The sequence below is a fragment of the Amblyomma maculatum genome, chromosome 2 (assembly GCF_055883805.1).
Source record: "Amblyomma maculatum isolate TAMU_Amacu chromosome 2, ASM5588380v1, whole genome shotgun sequence".
NCBI classification, from domain to species: Eukaryota; Metazoa; Arthropoda; class Arachnida; order Ixodida; family Ixodidae; genus Amblyomma; species Amblyomma maculatum.
In genome coordinates, this window is record NC_139345.1 from 132222832 (window position 1) to 132238218 (window position 15387).

At 47.1% G+C, this 15387-nt stretch overlaps 1 protein-coding gene across 2 annotated transcripts in view; it reads left to right on the forward strand.

Moving 5' to 3' along the window:
• bel (ATP-dependent RNA helicase bel) overlaps positions 1–15387 on the forward strand; it is a 57037-nt gene that overhangs the window by 26067 nt on the left and 15583 nt on the right. For both annotated transcript variants that reach the window (XM_084595289.1, XM_084595288.1), the window contains exon 11: positions 12058–12175. In XM_084595289.1, the coding sequence (XP_084451415.1) occupies positions 12058–12175 (118 nt within the window). The remainder of the gene's footprint in view (positions 1–12057; positions 12176–15387) is intronic.

Genomic DNA, 15387 nt, shown 5'->3' on the forward strand with positions numbered 1-15387 from the left:
CTTTGTAACTGCTATGTAGCCGTATACTTTTGCTTCTTGCAAAGCAAGGAAGGTTCGGCTGTCCCCATCAGAGAGCATGGTCGTGTAGCGGAGGTTGTGCTGTTGTAGGGACCGCTGGAATAAAATAAGCGCAGCCTCGACTTCCATTTCACCAGCCTTCTTGGTGGTGTTTTTCTGGCATTTGTGGCCTTGTTTCCACGCCGGATACGCCGGGTCATCCTCTTTTGGGCCTCGTTCACACGCGGCGCAAAAATTGCTCAGCACGACGTAATCGAGTACAAGTCCGGTGAAAAGCTCGGTAACAGTTCCAATTCCGATGTGAGATGAATGCCCGCGTGTCATCCAGGAGCCGTCAAACGAAACTGCAATATTTCCGGGGTGACCGAAATTCAGCTCGGAGTACACCTCCCGAACGGATCGTGCGCAGTCTGCTGTCATCTTTTTGGCTGCACGGTCCACCGCGGGCGTCAACTTCTCCTTGACATATTTCTGTCACGTTTTTGTATGCAAACCTCGATGAGATATATTCATCACTGCGAATATATCATTTAGCGCACCGCGCTGACTGCCGGTTGCTTGCATAGCGCGCACGGCAAGAATGTTCACAATGAACGGATTCTTTTTTTGTCCGCCGATCACACGCGGTGAACTCCAGCCACAATTAATGTCGCCGCAATTCACGCATGAAATCGTCAACTTCACCGCAAGGCCATATTCGCTGCCACATTTACCGATGTTGACATCACTGCCACACACTTTACACTTCACACACGCTAGTAGCGCGTTCACGGAACTCAAGCTGATAACGCTGAAGGTCACGTCGTCGAGCGGCTCGGCAGCTGCGGCATCTTCGGCGGTGTCTTCGGTTCCGCCGACAAAAGCTACCTTGCGCTCCGTTGCAGGGGTCGATGCCATCAGTTGAAGTTTTGCCTGCGCTTTCCTTCTGACTGCTTCGATATCGGAAGGTTGCAGCATCGGTGTGTCGCGGCGAACGCGTCCGCTGTCAGAAGCTTCTGCGTCCGCCGCCGACGTTGACGTCAGGCCGAACCCGGTCAGCACATCACGATTAGATGCAACCGGTGACACATCAGCGATGCTTGCAGTTTCCGCGGAGTTCTTGCTCTTGAAGTTGTCAATGAGCGATTTCTTCCTCTTTTTCCGAACTTGTGCGTCGTTCGGAACTTCGGCGCCGACATCGTTGCAAGACGCACCAGCGACGATACTCCGACAAGATGGCGTCCACTGACGCTTGCCACAGGCGTGAAGCAGACAACTAAAAGCGTGTCAGCCAATCGGGTGACAGGTTTTAGTCACGTGCACCGACTAACGAATAGCAGCGCACGTCGAGACTCTCTTTTGGCGCCTTTTTTCTCCACAACCAATAGTTGTAAACGCGCAGCAATGGCGCGAAATTGAAGATGAAAAGCTGCTCTTTCAAACGAGACCAAGATGGTGGCAGTCACTACCGGGGAATGACAACTGCGCATCGCGGAAAGAGCGTGGTTTTCGCGTCAATATCTGCCCCGAGTGTGCGAGGATATTTATTTTTTAATCGTATTACAACCGAAATATTGACTCCAGCGCTCTGAAAATTCATAAACCGGTAGAAAAAGAGGTGGAGATTTCAAAAATTCTAGTTCTGAAAAATCGATTTTTTCGCGATTTTTTTGCTCACAGAAGCCGTCTCCCCCCTTACGGGGTGACGTGGGCCTTAGAATAGTCAAAAATATAAAACAAAAATTGATATTTAGAAAGACTCTTTCTTTGAATGCTTATCGTTTCGAGCACCTGAACTCAAATTATTAATGCTGAATTCGGTCAGGAAATGTATTAAAATCTGCTTTCAAGCCCCCGAAAAAGAGGAAATTTGTTAGAAATTCCAGCGGGCATTGCAGTTGGCCGATAGGCGTCATCTTGGGCATGTTTTGAAGCTGGTTTTTTTTTTGTGCGCAATTTGCTCCATCTCAAAATGGTGTCGCTCAAGCGGAGTGGCTGCCCGTGCCTGCCATTGGCTGCCGTGATCGGAGCGGCATTTTTTTTTCTCCAGTTGTGCGTTCGTCATCGTGACTGCCGCTTAGTGCGTGTCTGCGTTTGCAGTCGTGTTTCTAGACAGACCTCTTTGCACCAAGTATTTCCTTGTGATCGAGATGTCGGAAAACAGTAGATTGTAACCATGCGCACAACAAACTTTTAGAAGCCGTAAAATGGCTTGGAACAAAAGCCATAAGGCGTCTGCCACAACAAGCGTGCCGTTGGGACCTGGGTTACAGCAGGGGCCAGACGTGTTGGATGTGCAGGAGCATCAACCAGGCTGCCTGATGACGTTACCGTAGGTTCTAATTACAGCACGAGTAGCATTCCGGATCATGGTACAATTGTGTTGATGCCGCCACCGCGCAATACTCTTAAGGGGGGACACCCCTCTTAAAACTTTTTTCCTTATTTATGGGTGGATCTGATTGAAACTTGCACCATTAATGTACTTTTGCATGCTGATTTCAAATATCTGATTAGTTTTCTTGTAGATCAAATAGCTTTCAAATTATTACCTAATTCATGTTCTTCGTTTGGAGGTGAGTTAATTACTAAACACTTTATGGCATGATGAGAATAGCCCTGCCAGAGTGATCTAGAAGGATCATAGAGTGCCGCTAGTCATGAATTAACGTGGTAAAAGAATTTGAACCAAAGTTACAATAAGTCAAACTTTTATGACTAAAAGCCCAAGTTGGCACCTAAGATTGATAATTAATTCTGTAAATGTTGCCGCATAATAACTATACATATATTTGTCCTACGGCACTGTCGAAGGTTTTCTCTTTCTAACAAGACAAGAATGAGAGCTATAGCACAAATAGACTAAGAGATATCTCTCCTCCAAAATTGCAGCACCCTCAAAATTGCAGTTTTGAGAAAACGAAGAAAAACACTTCACAGCATGTAGGTGTAAATTATGTCAATGATTGATATGTCAACAAGATCAGAAACAGGTGGAAAGTGATCTGAAGCGAAAATTAATGGCCTATGCCAATTTGAGCCAAAGTTACGCAATAGGAAACGTTTGAAAGGAAAATTCCATTTGGGTACCGAAGACAACATAACCTTCTCAGCAAATTTTCTTTTGTGGTCACTGCATTTACCTTGGTTTCATGAGACTCTCAGGATTCCCTTTCTAGAAAAAAAAAATTTAAAGCAATAGCAAGAACAGGACCAGAGATATTGATCTTTCAAAAATGCAACACTACCAAAATTGGGGGATTGTCGGAAGCACTCAAGTCTCACGGCATTTAATCAGGAAGGGCAACCCCAAAGACCTCATGCTATTAAAATGCACCAGGAGCATAGTCGGGGTGCATGCTGTCGCGGTGTTTTCTTTTTTCTGTTTTAGCAACGCCAAGCGAAGCCACCCGCTTCTTTGCAGAACGTGCGCTACGGTGCAAGTCCTTTTCTTCAGCTCTCCTGGAGCCAGTTGCTGTCACGTTTGTACTGCATTCTTGCAGAATTGCTGCTGCTGTATGCTTGCAGCCGGCATTGAAGCGCAGCACAGCTTCTGCTGTGGCTGCTTCCACAGCAAACAGTGATGAGTGCCGCTCTTTGTGGATCAAGGTCCAGATGACTGAGTGGAAGCTTTCGTTCGAGTTCTGGGTCTTCCCCCGAATGCACCTCTGCAGCAGGCTCTTCTCTGATAACCGACTATAAACAGGCAAAAGAGCATCAGCCACATCTCTTGGCAGACTGTAATTGTGCTTTGGTGCAGGCTCCTCCTTTGCCTTTGCAGCGTTGTGGCGGCACCATGACTTCTCACCGGTAGGACACAAGCTGTGCTTGGGGCAGTCATCAGTAGATGTGATGTGGTAATATGTCGCCATCACAGCTCGCTGCATGGCATCCACATCACCTACATTTGATCGAAGCGCTCGGCCATAATATATTGCCAGCTTGTCAACTAGATCAGCTGTCAGCCTTCCTCTGCCGCCAAGACTTTGCTTCCCTGCACCCTTGTGCCTCTGCAAGAGGTTGCGCAAAGCTGCTCCCATACGCTTGTGCACATGATTTATGCAGTCCTCTTTGACTATTTCAATGTAGCCATAGATTGCAGCATCTTTAAGAGCATTGAATGTGTGACTGTCCCCATCGCATAGCATGGTTGTGTAGCGCATGTTGTGGCGCTGCAGAGATCTTTCAAACAGAATTTTGCCAGCCTCTACCTCCATTTGACCAGCCTTGGAGTTGGTGTTTTTTTGGCACTGGTGGCGTGATTTCCAAAGTTCGTAGCCGTCAGTGTTTGGCTTGGGACCAATTTCGCAGCCCAGACAAAAGTTTGATAACACCACATAATCAAGCACATAACCAGTGAAGAGTTCCACTACGGCACCGACGCCTATATGTGATGAGTGTCCGCGCGTCATCCATGTGCCGTCGTAGCACACGGCAATGTTCCCCCTATGCCCAAAACACAAGTCATCGTAGACCTTCGCCACTGCCTGCGCGGCTTGTGCCATAGCGGTCGTGGCGGCTCGGGTAGCAGCAGGTTGCAGTGTGTTCTTCAGATGCCGTTGAAACGTCTTGTTGTGCATACCGCGCCGCGACAACCCCATCGCCGAAAAGATATCGTTCATTGCTGTCTGGCCGTTACCGGTCGACAGCATTGCTCGACTAGCCAGAATATTCAGCTCAAAAGGATTGCACCTTTTCTCGCCGTCAACCCTCCGCGAGTTCCACTCGGCCGCAATCTCACCGCAGTTGTCGCACAGCACGATCAGTTTTACGGCGAGGCCATAGCTCCGGTCACTGGTAACTAAACGCACGCATCCACGACACGTTTTGCACCGCACGGCATCCAGAAGGATATTCACAATGCTGATGTCAATTACCGCATAGGAGGCTGTTCCGTCCGCATCTGACTCTGCGGACGCACCACTTGCATCGGCGAACAGCGCGGTCTTTCGTGCCGTCGCCGGCGTCGATACCAGTCTATCAAGCGTAGCCTGCTCACGGGCACTCACTTGGGTTATGTCACTGTTAGTGACAGGCGCGGTGTCAATTCGTACACGACTGCAGTCGGCACAAAGAACGGCGCCGTTGTCCAGCGGAATCGGAGAAGCGTCGCCGCCCGCAACGTGATCGTCACACAATCCCGCAGCACTGGCACTTGCTTCTTGCACAGTATGCAACGATGTCGCATTCTTAACGCGTTTCTTCGGTTGCTTTCGCCCGAACTTGTGCAAAGAGCGGTACTTCTTCGCGCCTGGCATGACTCTCGCGTTGCACTAGCGTGGTCGGCAGAAAGACAAAATGGCGTCGCTGGGAGTCCGCATTCCAGGGCTAGCTTGCCGGAACCAACCAAACGACGCCATTTTGATCACGTGCCTTAACCGGCCAATAGTAGCGCGTGCTGCATGCTATCTTTTTGTTTGTTTTTTGGGGGGAAGGCGGAGCGCACAGGGTTGCTTTCCGAAAGAAAAAATAAGCCGAAAGCGCGCGCTTTCGAACGAGACCAAAATCGCCGCGGTGGAACGCGTAGTTCTCATGCGCCGGGCGATCGAAATTGGGTGTCGTTTGTCCACAATTTAAAGGGCAGTGGGTGTGGTACTGCATTTTTTAATCGCTATAACTTCATAAATACGCGGGGTATAAGGATGAAAATTTGCGTGCAGATGCGGAATGGTGCGAGGAATACGAAAATGAAAAAATTGAAAATCCGATTTTCGGGCCGATTTTCGGTGCCAAAGAGCCGTGTCCCCCCTTAAGGCGGAGCTGCCGTACTGAGTATAGAGATTGGCACAAAATCCATTCTGCCGAGAAAGTCAGCGGCCCAATGCGAGTTTCACTTGCTTGGTGGCGCGGCATGTACTGAGTTCATGATTGTGGACAAACTTTATCAGGTACGTGAAGTGCAGAACCTGCAGCGAGATTGCAAAGATGTTAGCGCTACCGCCCAAGCGTCACACCCAGTGGACCTTTTCAGGGCACCCAAACTGCCAGGATTGGGCTCGGGCCTCCTTGGCTCTGGAGCACGTTGCCCCAAGAAACCGTTTTCAGGGCTCAAATGTTCTTGAAGCTGGACACCCTAGCCCTGTTCTCTTGTCGTCGAAAAAGTCAACCCATAACTTCATGAAAATAGTATTTTTTACAATTTCATCATGCACACAACTTAACATTTTTTGTTTCCTTGGATGGAATGAGGCACTTTTTTTTGTTTGTTTGCAGGGGGACAGATAGGGAACATTCAAATAAAATCTGTTGTTGAAGATTCCCTCCAAAATTTTTTGCAGGAAGTGTGAAAACTTCAAATGCGATTTTCTCAACTTCACATTTTTTGCCAACATGACTATCCTTACGGATATTTTCATTATGTTTTTGTGGCACAGTTTTAGTTATATTCAGGAAGAATTGAACTGTGGAGCTATGCTATTTTTGTACTGCTAGGCTGAACATATCAAAATTTGGGAACAATAATGTCAGCTAATTATATTTTAAAGTTATGGGGCATCGGCAAAAGTGAACACTTTTATATGGCAATAAAAATAGCATAGCTCCACATGGCAGGTCCTTGGCTACGGCTATATTTCAATCAGAACCAAATAATATTGAGAGAAAGTGTCTTAACGACCCGTAAGAAATTACCCAATTAGGCTTCAGGTATTTCCCCATAGCGTGAGAACTAATTGAGATATAGTGAAATATATTATATTTTTGAAAACAGCATTAAAAATACACTGAATTTTGTTACAATATCTATAATAATAAAAATTTTTGTTTTAAGACCAGTGTCTGCCCTTGTGTAGGAGAGTAAAGAAGGATGCAGGAGCCCCAATGTCTCTGTTGCTGCTGTTCAGAGTATGAAGGGCGCTGCCTTCTCGTGGAGAATCATCGGTATGCGGTGATGAGTGCTCCGGGCGTCGGTTGGAGAGCTTCCTTTTCTTTTGTGGTCACTCACTTGGAGCAGGCCCACTAAACTCAACTCTTTGGAAAGTTGATGTAATGTAAGTGTAGGAATATAAAAATATAACTATAATGATGTAATATGAGTGGTTTATAATAGTATTCAAGATATAGGAGAAAAGAAGCAAAGAAGAAAAAGAAAAGAAGAGAAACTCTCTTATAAATCTATTCAATCCGTCCATCCATAACCACACCTTTAGATCTGTCACTCTTTAGTGTTATCGAATGATCACTCGGCTGGCTTCTCTGTTTGGCGGCCTACCGACGTGGTCCAGAAGCTGCCTGCTGCATGCAAGGAAGAAGACTGCTTGGGGGTGAAGCACCTCATAGCAGGCAATGAAAAGCTTCGGTACGCCTTGATGCTGTCGGAAGTGTTCCCCCAAAGATGTAGTCGTACTAGTTGGCGAGAAGGGCAACATTACTAACGGCGCGGTGGAATGGTACCATCTCGCACGGCTTCTGAGGCCAAGGCCAATCCTTAGATGTCACATTCCTAACCTTCTTGTGTTGGATTCCTTCTGAGGCTATCTTATGGCAATTTCCACTGGTCGCTCCAGAGCACGTTTTCTTGTCATGGGATGACAATTTCGAATTCCACTGGTCGACCGGGATAGGTTGCACATATATTCACTGGTCGTCTGGAGCAACTCTGGGCAAGGTCGGGCGCTTTAGCTCGATCCGCCGACTTAAGTGTGATCTCGCCGGAAGTTCTTGCCAGTGATGTCACTTCCGGGATTTTTTGGCTTTTAGTAGTTAGTCCGGAGTTTGTCGTTTTAGAGATATCAGCAAAGGAAACTAGGCATCGGCAGTCTTTTTTTTTTTTTTTCTGCTAATATATCAAAGTACGTCTATTGAAACAAATGTCTGCAGCGTTAAAATTGTGCGAAATGGCACTCCTGTATATTGATCAACCGCAACAATTTCGCCACTGGAATGGACTTCAACTGGTGGAACTGGCTCAGCATTACTTCAGCCGTGCACTCTGCACGTTCCGCTGATTGACCAAGGGTGATTTGCTCGGTAGCGGTTTGAGTCGCTCTATTCGGGTTCGGTCGCCCAGGTCAAAGCGGCGCTGCAGAAAGAACGCACAGCATGCTAGTGATTCCCAGCGGTTTAATGGGGCAGCTACAACCGTTACACGTCGTCATGAACAAGCCTTTCAAGCATTTCTCCATCGTAAATAAAACTAATGGCTGGTGGCGGAAGGCCGGGAACTTGCGCCAACAACTAGGTGTGGGAAAAGAGCCTCATTGGCAGCTGCATATGCGAGGCCATACCACGCGATGTCTTCTGGTCGACTTACAATCGTGTAAATATGGCATAAGCAGTATATTTTAGCTTATGAAACCTGGAAAAGCTGACAGTGTCGTGGTAATTCATTGCTATATCCTACATATTGTTCTAGGCAGTATTATTGTGGGTTGGACTATTCACATGGCCTAAAGCCTAATAAATTCATTAGTGTCCCAGAGTGACACTTTGCCCTACTGCAGGTACGGGGCCGCATGGGTGCCTTGTGGCAAGGAAAGTTAGAACTTGTACTAAATTGCACACTTCCAGTTCACCTCAAATTTCAAAACTGAAATGGCTTCTCTTGTGGGCTTTTGGAAAAATGCACGAGATCAGTCATTCTACTTTTTGCGATGCACGCAAAGAAATGCACTTGGATACAAGCCCAAAGGGGGGAGGGGGCTCCTTTGCCTGTCGTGCGCACAGGAAATTTGAACAAAATGTTTTCTCTTCTGGACCATTTTCTGGCTCCTGTTGCGTTTTCAGGTTTGATTTTCTTGTATTTCTAATTCACGACAGCCGTTTCAAACCTGTGCATAGTGACATTACAGCTTTAATAATGCAGCGGCGGTGAGGCTCTTAGCCAAGTTGGCAGGCTGCTGAGGTGATCAGGTTGCGCCTTTAAGCCAACCAGAAAAGGAAACTCCAAGTTCTTCAGAACATTAAATCTACGATCTAAGCATTATGCACGAAACAAAGCTCACAATCCAGCCATGGGCGCAATCGCGGTACAACGAGCGGCGTGCTCGATCGTACTATGCGCTTGCTTATTTTTGAACCAGGTGGCGCTGGGTGTCTGATTTTAAGAGCGCCCCCTGGGCAGCGCAGGTTCCCTATTGAGTCGAAATACGGAGCTGCGGAAAGTGCTGTCTGTGAGAAAAAGGCTTACTCTGCCTTTCAAGCAAATGGCAATGCTGGTCGGTGCTGCGTTTTCGAGAGGCAGACGCTCGCAACTTGACAAAGTCTGCGGAAAGTCGCAGTTTCTCAAGCCACCGTGGCTCAATAAAATGGGCTTTTTTGCTTACTTTGCATTTGAATTCTGCCTTACTTTTTCAGGGAATTGTAGCTGAGTGCCCAAGGATAATTTTAGTCACTCAAAACTGAAAAAATTCTTGGAAACTCTTTTTCGACGCGCACCTCCCCTTAACTGTCCAAGGCTCACCTCTGTCATCTCGCCCGCAATTGCAAGAATGTCACGCACAGTCTTCTCAGGGCAGCGCTTCCTTATGCTTGCGTAGACATTAACAATCACAGTCTTGCAGTCTAGAAGAGGCTTCACCTTGGAGAAGAGGCGATTCGAAGTCTCAGCGGGGAAAGACAACAAGCGAGTAGCTGACAGCGACGCCATTCTCACAAACTCAAAAATCAGTGACCTGCTGGCTCAGCTGCGAAAACCTGATACAGCAGGCACCGGAGAATATGAAAAATCTATATCACTCAATTCTAGAGAACATGAAAGAAAAATCAATTTGCAAAATAAAACACTTGAATCTGTCTACTATAATATCAACCAATGTTCACTTTAGTTGTCAATTCATTTTTATTTTTAACGCACTAGATTATGATGCGGACGAGGATTGCAAATAAGCACTGTAGTCTTGGCTGCGTTGACAGATGAGTATTAAGGGGGGACATGGGTCTTGAGCAAAATTTTCTTAATATTTGTCCTGTCAGTATGAAATTTGCAGGGTTTATGTAAATTCTTGTGCTGGTTTCAAATATGTTGTTAGTTTTCTTCTACATAAATTTGCTGAGTAGTTACAGCAACTTTGCTGTTCCAGACTTGCGGGAAGCTTGTAAAAATATCTACTGAAGGGAAATTGCTAAAATGCACATGGATCTGTTCCTGAATGTCTAAGGAACACAATAAAACAAGTTTTGTGCTCCTGCCTTACTACAAGCCAAAGTTATGGAAGTTTTAAGTTTCAGCTTCACAAGTGCAACCACCCCCTTTCTACATCTTCTTATGTTTAAAAATTTTTCATGCAGTTGAGACCTTGTATAATAGCTTTATTGTGTTCCTTTAACACTCACGAGCCAGTAAAAAGAAAAATCATTACAATCTAACGAGTAGGAGAGCCACAATGCCACCCACAAAATAGAAGGGTAGGCAAAATTTTCATTTTGAGAAAAATGGAAAAAACGAATTGCAATGTCAAACACTAATTTAATCAAACAAAAACTGTAGAAATGCAGGCCACTGTGGCCTAGAAGGCTCCTGGACAGTAATCTGCATTGGGTTTGCCCTTCTGCTTTCGTTTTGCTGCAGTCTGAAAAGCTGCAGAGGAAGCACGCTTCCTCTCTGCTCTCAGACATTCACTGGTGCAATGCACACGTTTACAATTTAAAATGGCTATAAACCTCCAGGAATGTAGTCTCTTTGCTTTCCAACGTCCAAGTGTCGCCTCTTTTATTTTGATTTGCAGTTGCAGCACATTCAGTTGTCACTTTTTTTTTTCTTTTTTTCTTTTTTTTTTTCTTTTTTTTTTTTTTTTTTTTACGTACGTCCTCGTATCAAGACCGCGGTGAGGAACGTTTATTGCGGAAAAGGAATGTAATTTGGAGCTGTTTGCTGCTTCCCAGTGCTCTGCATTGCACTGGAAGCAAGTGAATTCCCTAAGGACTATGAACGAGGTCCGATCGGCGCAAACGCGCAGCGAGCTCTACGAAGACGACGTGTCCCGCAGTTTACGCATTGGAGAATAAGTTTGACGGCGATTCCTTATCCCCGTTCACTTTTTTAAATGCCAATATCGCCGCCGTATGTTTTACGCTTCGCCAATCTCGGCAAACTGTTTAGATCTGACGATCGTGAACTCCGCATCGCCAAGCGGACTGTCCGCCGCGCTGCCGTCATCGTTACGAACACAATCCGTCTACCGCTTCGTTGCTGGAGTTGGCGCGAGTTCAAGCTTTTCCTGTTTTGAGCTTATCTTTCTGCTCATCTGCGGCCTGCGTTATCACTGTCGCGGCGGGTGCGACCGCTGGCAGTAGCAGTCCCCCGTGCTGGGGAACACGCTAGGCCTACTTCAGGCTCGTACACACGATCGTTCGGCGCACGATTTCCGTCGGCCTGAGCGCGCACAGCCGGGGCAGGGCATCACTTGAGATGATTATTCAACTATTTTTTTCACTTTTTTCACAAATTCTTGCCGTGAACGCACCTCGCGGTTCGGAACCAAGCGCGGCCGGCGTCACGTCTCCGCCGTCTCCCCGCGGCTCGGGCGCGCCGAGCAGACGCCGTCAGCCAGCTCCACCAATGCGGAGACGCCTTATCGTCACGTGCACCTCGAAAGCCAATGGGATTGCAAATTCTACGTTTTCTTTTTTGCTATTTTTTATGCGACCAATGGGCGAATGTAAACAGCAGAGGCGGCAATTTGAAGACGAAAGGCGGCTCTTTCGAATGAGACCAAGATGGCTACGGTGCCGCGCACAAAATGGGAGCTACGCCTCGCGGAAAATGGTTGTTTCGGGGGTCGTTTTCGGCCCAAATTTGGGCGACATCGATTATATAAATTGGCATTGTGACTAAAATACCGACCCTAGAGATGAAAAACTTAGCAGATAGGTAGATAAAGAGCTACTGATTTCGTAAATCACATTTTCTAAAAAGTGATTTTTTCGCGATTTTTTGGTCCGCAAGACCCGTGTCCCCCCTTAAATGGAGTAGAGGATAGTGCAAATGTGACCCAGTCCATGCTCTCGTAATAGCAATTTGCACTGACGAATGATGCTGATGTGCTGTTTGAGATGCAATGCACAGGTGCCTATACTGGCAGAGCATAAAACTAGGTAATGCTAATGCTCGCCTTCGTGCAGGTCGCGGCCAGAGGCCTGGACATTCCAAACGTGAAGCACGTCATCAACTTTGACCTGCCCAGTGACGTTGAAGAGTACGTCCACCGTATCGGCCGTACGGGACGTGTGGGCAACCTGGGTGAGTCTTTTGTGCGCGCCAGTATTTGTCTCGCATAGGCATATTTGAAGGCACCATGAAACGCCATTTAATTATCTTTTCGGGGCCTCTTTAAAAGCCCTCCTGTTGAGTCTGTAGCCAGGGTCCTCAAGTGGCTTTGGGTGCATTATGGATTTCTTGGGTGCCAATGACTTTTGTGGAACTCTGTACTCTTATTTTAATGCTTGCAGCACTTTAGAAGCCAGGAATCCTGTTCAGCCAAACATGAGGGTGTTAAGCATGCTCATCCACGTTGCATGTGCAGATGGTCGCAAAAGAGTGTAAATAGATCTTGACTATTTGACTATGTACGAAACATTGTAAAAACCTTTGTATATTTTAGAATAGCCATTTGAGTACCATTACGCTGTTTTTCACATCCGTGCATTCAGTTCATGATGCGCAAACGAAGGTGCAGTGGCAATTTCAGGCTAGCAGCGCCATTTGGTTTTCTGAACTCTGACCACTTCGGTGCTGAATCGAATTTCTCCTTTAGGCCTGGAAGGGGCAAAATCATCGCCCCAAATAAAAAATAAAGGCAATTTAACGATCATGAATGTTGATTTAGAGGGCAGCCAAATGCACAATTCTTTTTTACCAATGAGCAAACTAAAAGACCCAGTAACGATGAGCTGACTGGAAAGCGAGACAGCCTGCTTCAAAGCACGTCACCATGTTCAAAAGCTGATTTTGTCATATTCAAATCTCAATTGCTAAACATCGCCCAAAATAAAAAATAAAGGCATTTTAAAGGTCCACGGAAACGGCCCCCAAGAAGACACTGATAAACGCGTTCAATGTGTAGAACGAATTATTTTGAGCATTAAACCAAAGTATAACTCCTTAGAACAAAGCCAGTGATTTATTATTAATTTTTAAAAACAGCGTTTTTTGAACTTCGCGGGCACAGAGGATGTCGTTTGGCGGTGTCGCATGGAACTATTTCCCAGGACCGTGACGTCACGGGCATGTTGACTGGCAAGCAAGCCAGAAGCTGCCATTCGCTGCGGCCACTGCAGCCATGACGTCACGGACACACTTCCGGTAGCTGCGAAAGTCGTCTGCTCGTGCGCTGCTCGAACTCTGTGCGGGCTGTTACAGCTCGCCGCCCTTATCGGTTAGGTGGCCATTGCCCATTAAGTGCAACCGAAGCGACGCAGGGATCGGCAAAACGAAGCTTCATTTACAAATATCTTATTTATATAACATGGTTTCAGGAGTATCGGAGTGTCGTCCGACGAGGCGTCAACAGCACGGTCAAGCACCGCACGATGGCAGCACCTCTTTGACCGCCGTAAACGCCGCCGCTGTGGCCCCTCCTCCCGCATACCGTTCGCGACCGACACGGCGGATCGTTAGCACCGATGTCCGAAATAAAGCGTGCTAAAATTTGTTGGCGTCTGGAATATTGAGCCGAATATCAAGTACGAAGCCCTCGTGAGGATCGCTGACCAGCAGCAAATTGCTGGTAAGAACGATAGCCGTGATACAAGCTAGTTTCTGCTCAAGCCAGCTGCCGCTGGTGCATTTCGGCTGATCCGATCTGCTCGTACTAGCTCTGCAATTAATGCGTCGGCAGAGTTAATCCTATAATTATTTTACTATGGCAGGATAGGAATCACTATAAGGCAGTTTCATAAGTAGACGATTTACGACAGCGTTGATCATGTTCCAAAGCGTCGACCGCCGCGGCTTCGAAGCGAAACAATAGGCCTAGCGACGACTAGGGACGGTCACGCACGGCGCCGGCGTTCGCCGCGCTCGCACGTTCCACCCCCGCGGTAATTGTGTAACGTACCTCAGCCTGCTCGCGGCATCCCGTGCTGCAAGCGTTGCAAACTCGTGTACTTTCATAGCTAAGGCCGCGTATTTTTTGGCGTTCTGCTCAGCAACAAGCCGTTCAAACGATACTGTAGGCACGACAAGGCTTCAGTACGCAGTCGCTGCGCTGTCGGCCGTAATCGAAGACGTCGGGCGGCACCATATTCTATACATCGATCTTTAAACGTGATACAGTGGGCAAATGAATAACTTTGTGAAGCAGACCCGCTCGTACGTTTCGCGCACTCGGGCGCCGACGAGTAGCTTCCGTCAACAGACGCCGTCATAACCTCAGTTAACGACGCAAACCGAGGTCGTCAAGCTCGGTTTGCGGTAACCGCGGTTAGTGGTGCAACCATGGTTTGGTCCGCCGTGTAACATAGGATAACCACGGGTTCGCGGTTACACTAACCGTCGCTGCGCGAACTGGCGAACTCCTCAGGCGTGTGCAAGCGAGGACGGGTTGGCGCGAGTACGCCACCAGCGAGCGGGCGCGCGGCAACCGGAAGTTCGTCGAAGTGACGTATGTCTGGGCGGAGCTTTGAACTTGCTTGTATTTTTTTTTTTTTTTATGGCTCCCTTCGGCGTACGAGTTGAGAGGGAAAATTGGAAGGGTCATTTTTAATCGCCAATATCTCTGGTGTTGCAGAAGCTAGATCGAAAATTTTTGCGGGAGAATGATGGGTGGTTCAATAACTATCAGTGTTATGGCGTTGTTTATCCTTCTTTGTGACCCCTTTCAGTGGACCTTTAACAGTCATGAAAATGCACAAAATTTGCATTTTGAGAAGATGAGAGAAAAAAGTATAATTTATTCAAAATTTAAAAAAGATTATACATATTTAGATATCCTGTGGGCTAGTAAACACCAGGCATGTACTCTCACTGTTTGTTCTCGCCTGAATGAATCTTTTCTAAGGCCCATGTTTTCAGCTGAGACATGCTTGCATACAAACTCTGCTGTTCAACGCCTGTTCTTTTCAGCCATCCTTCAGTTGTTATGGAGGCCTGAGTTCATATTGAGCTCACGCAGTATTTGGCTTTGCTTGTCCTCATAGTTTGCACAGCTCGTACGGAAAAATGTTCACGGCAAACGGATTTATTTTTTGGTTGCTTCACATGCGCGATGAACTCCTTCTTGACGAAATGTCTCCGCAGTTTGAGCACACCAAAGACAATTTCACCGCTAGACCGCACTTGCGGTATCCTCTTGAAACCTGTACATCCCCACCACACACTCTGCACTTCGCGGCACACAACAGTTTGTTGAGGGACTCCAGATCACAATACTGAAGGTACTGTCGTCCACACAGCGACTGTGTGTACAGTCAGTGGGACGGGCACCACAGCTGTCGATGAGGCCCACTTTTTTT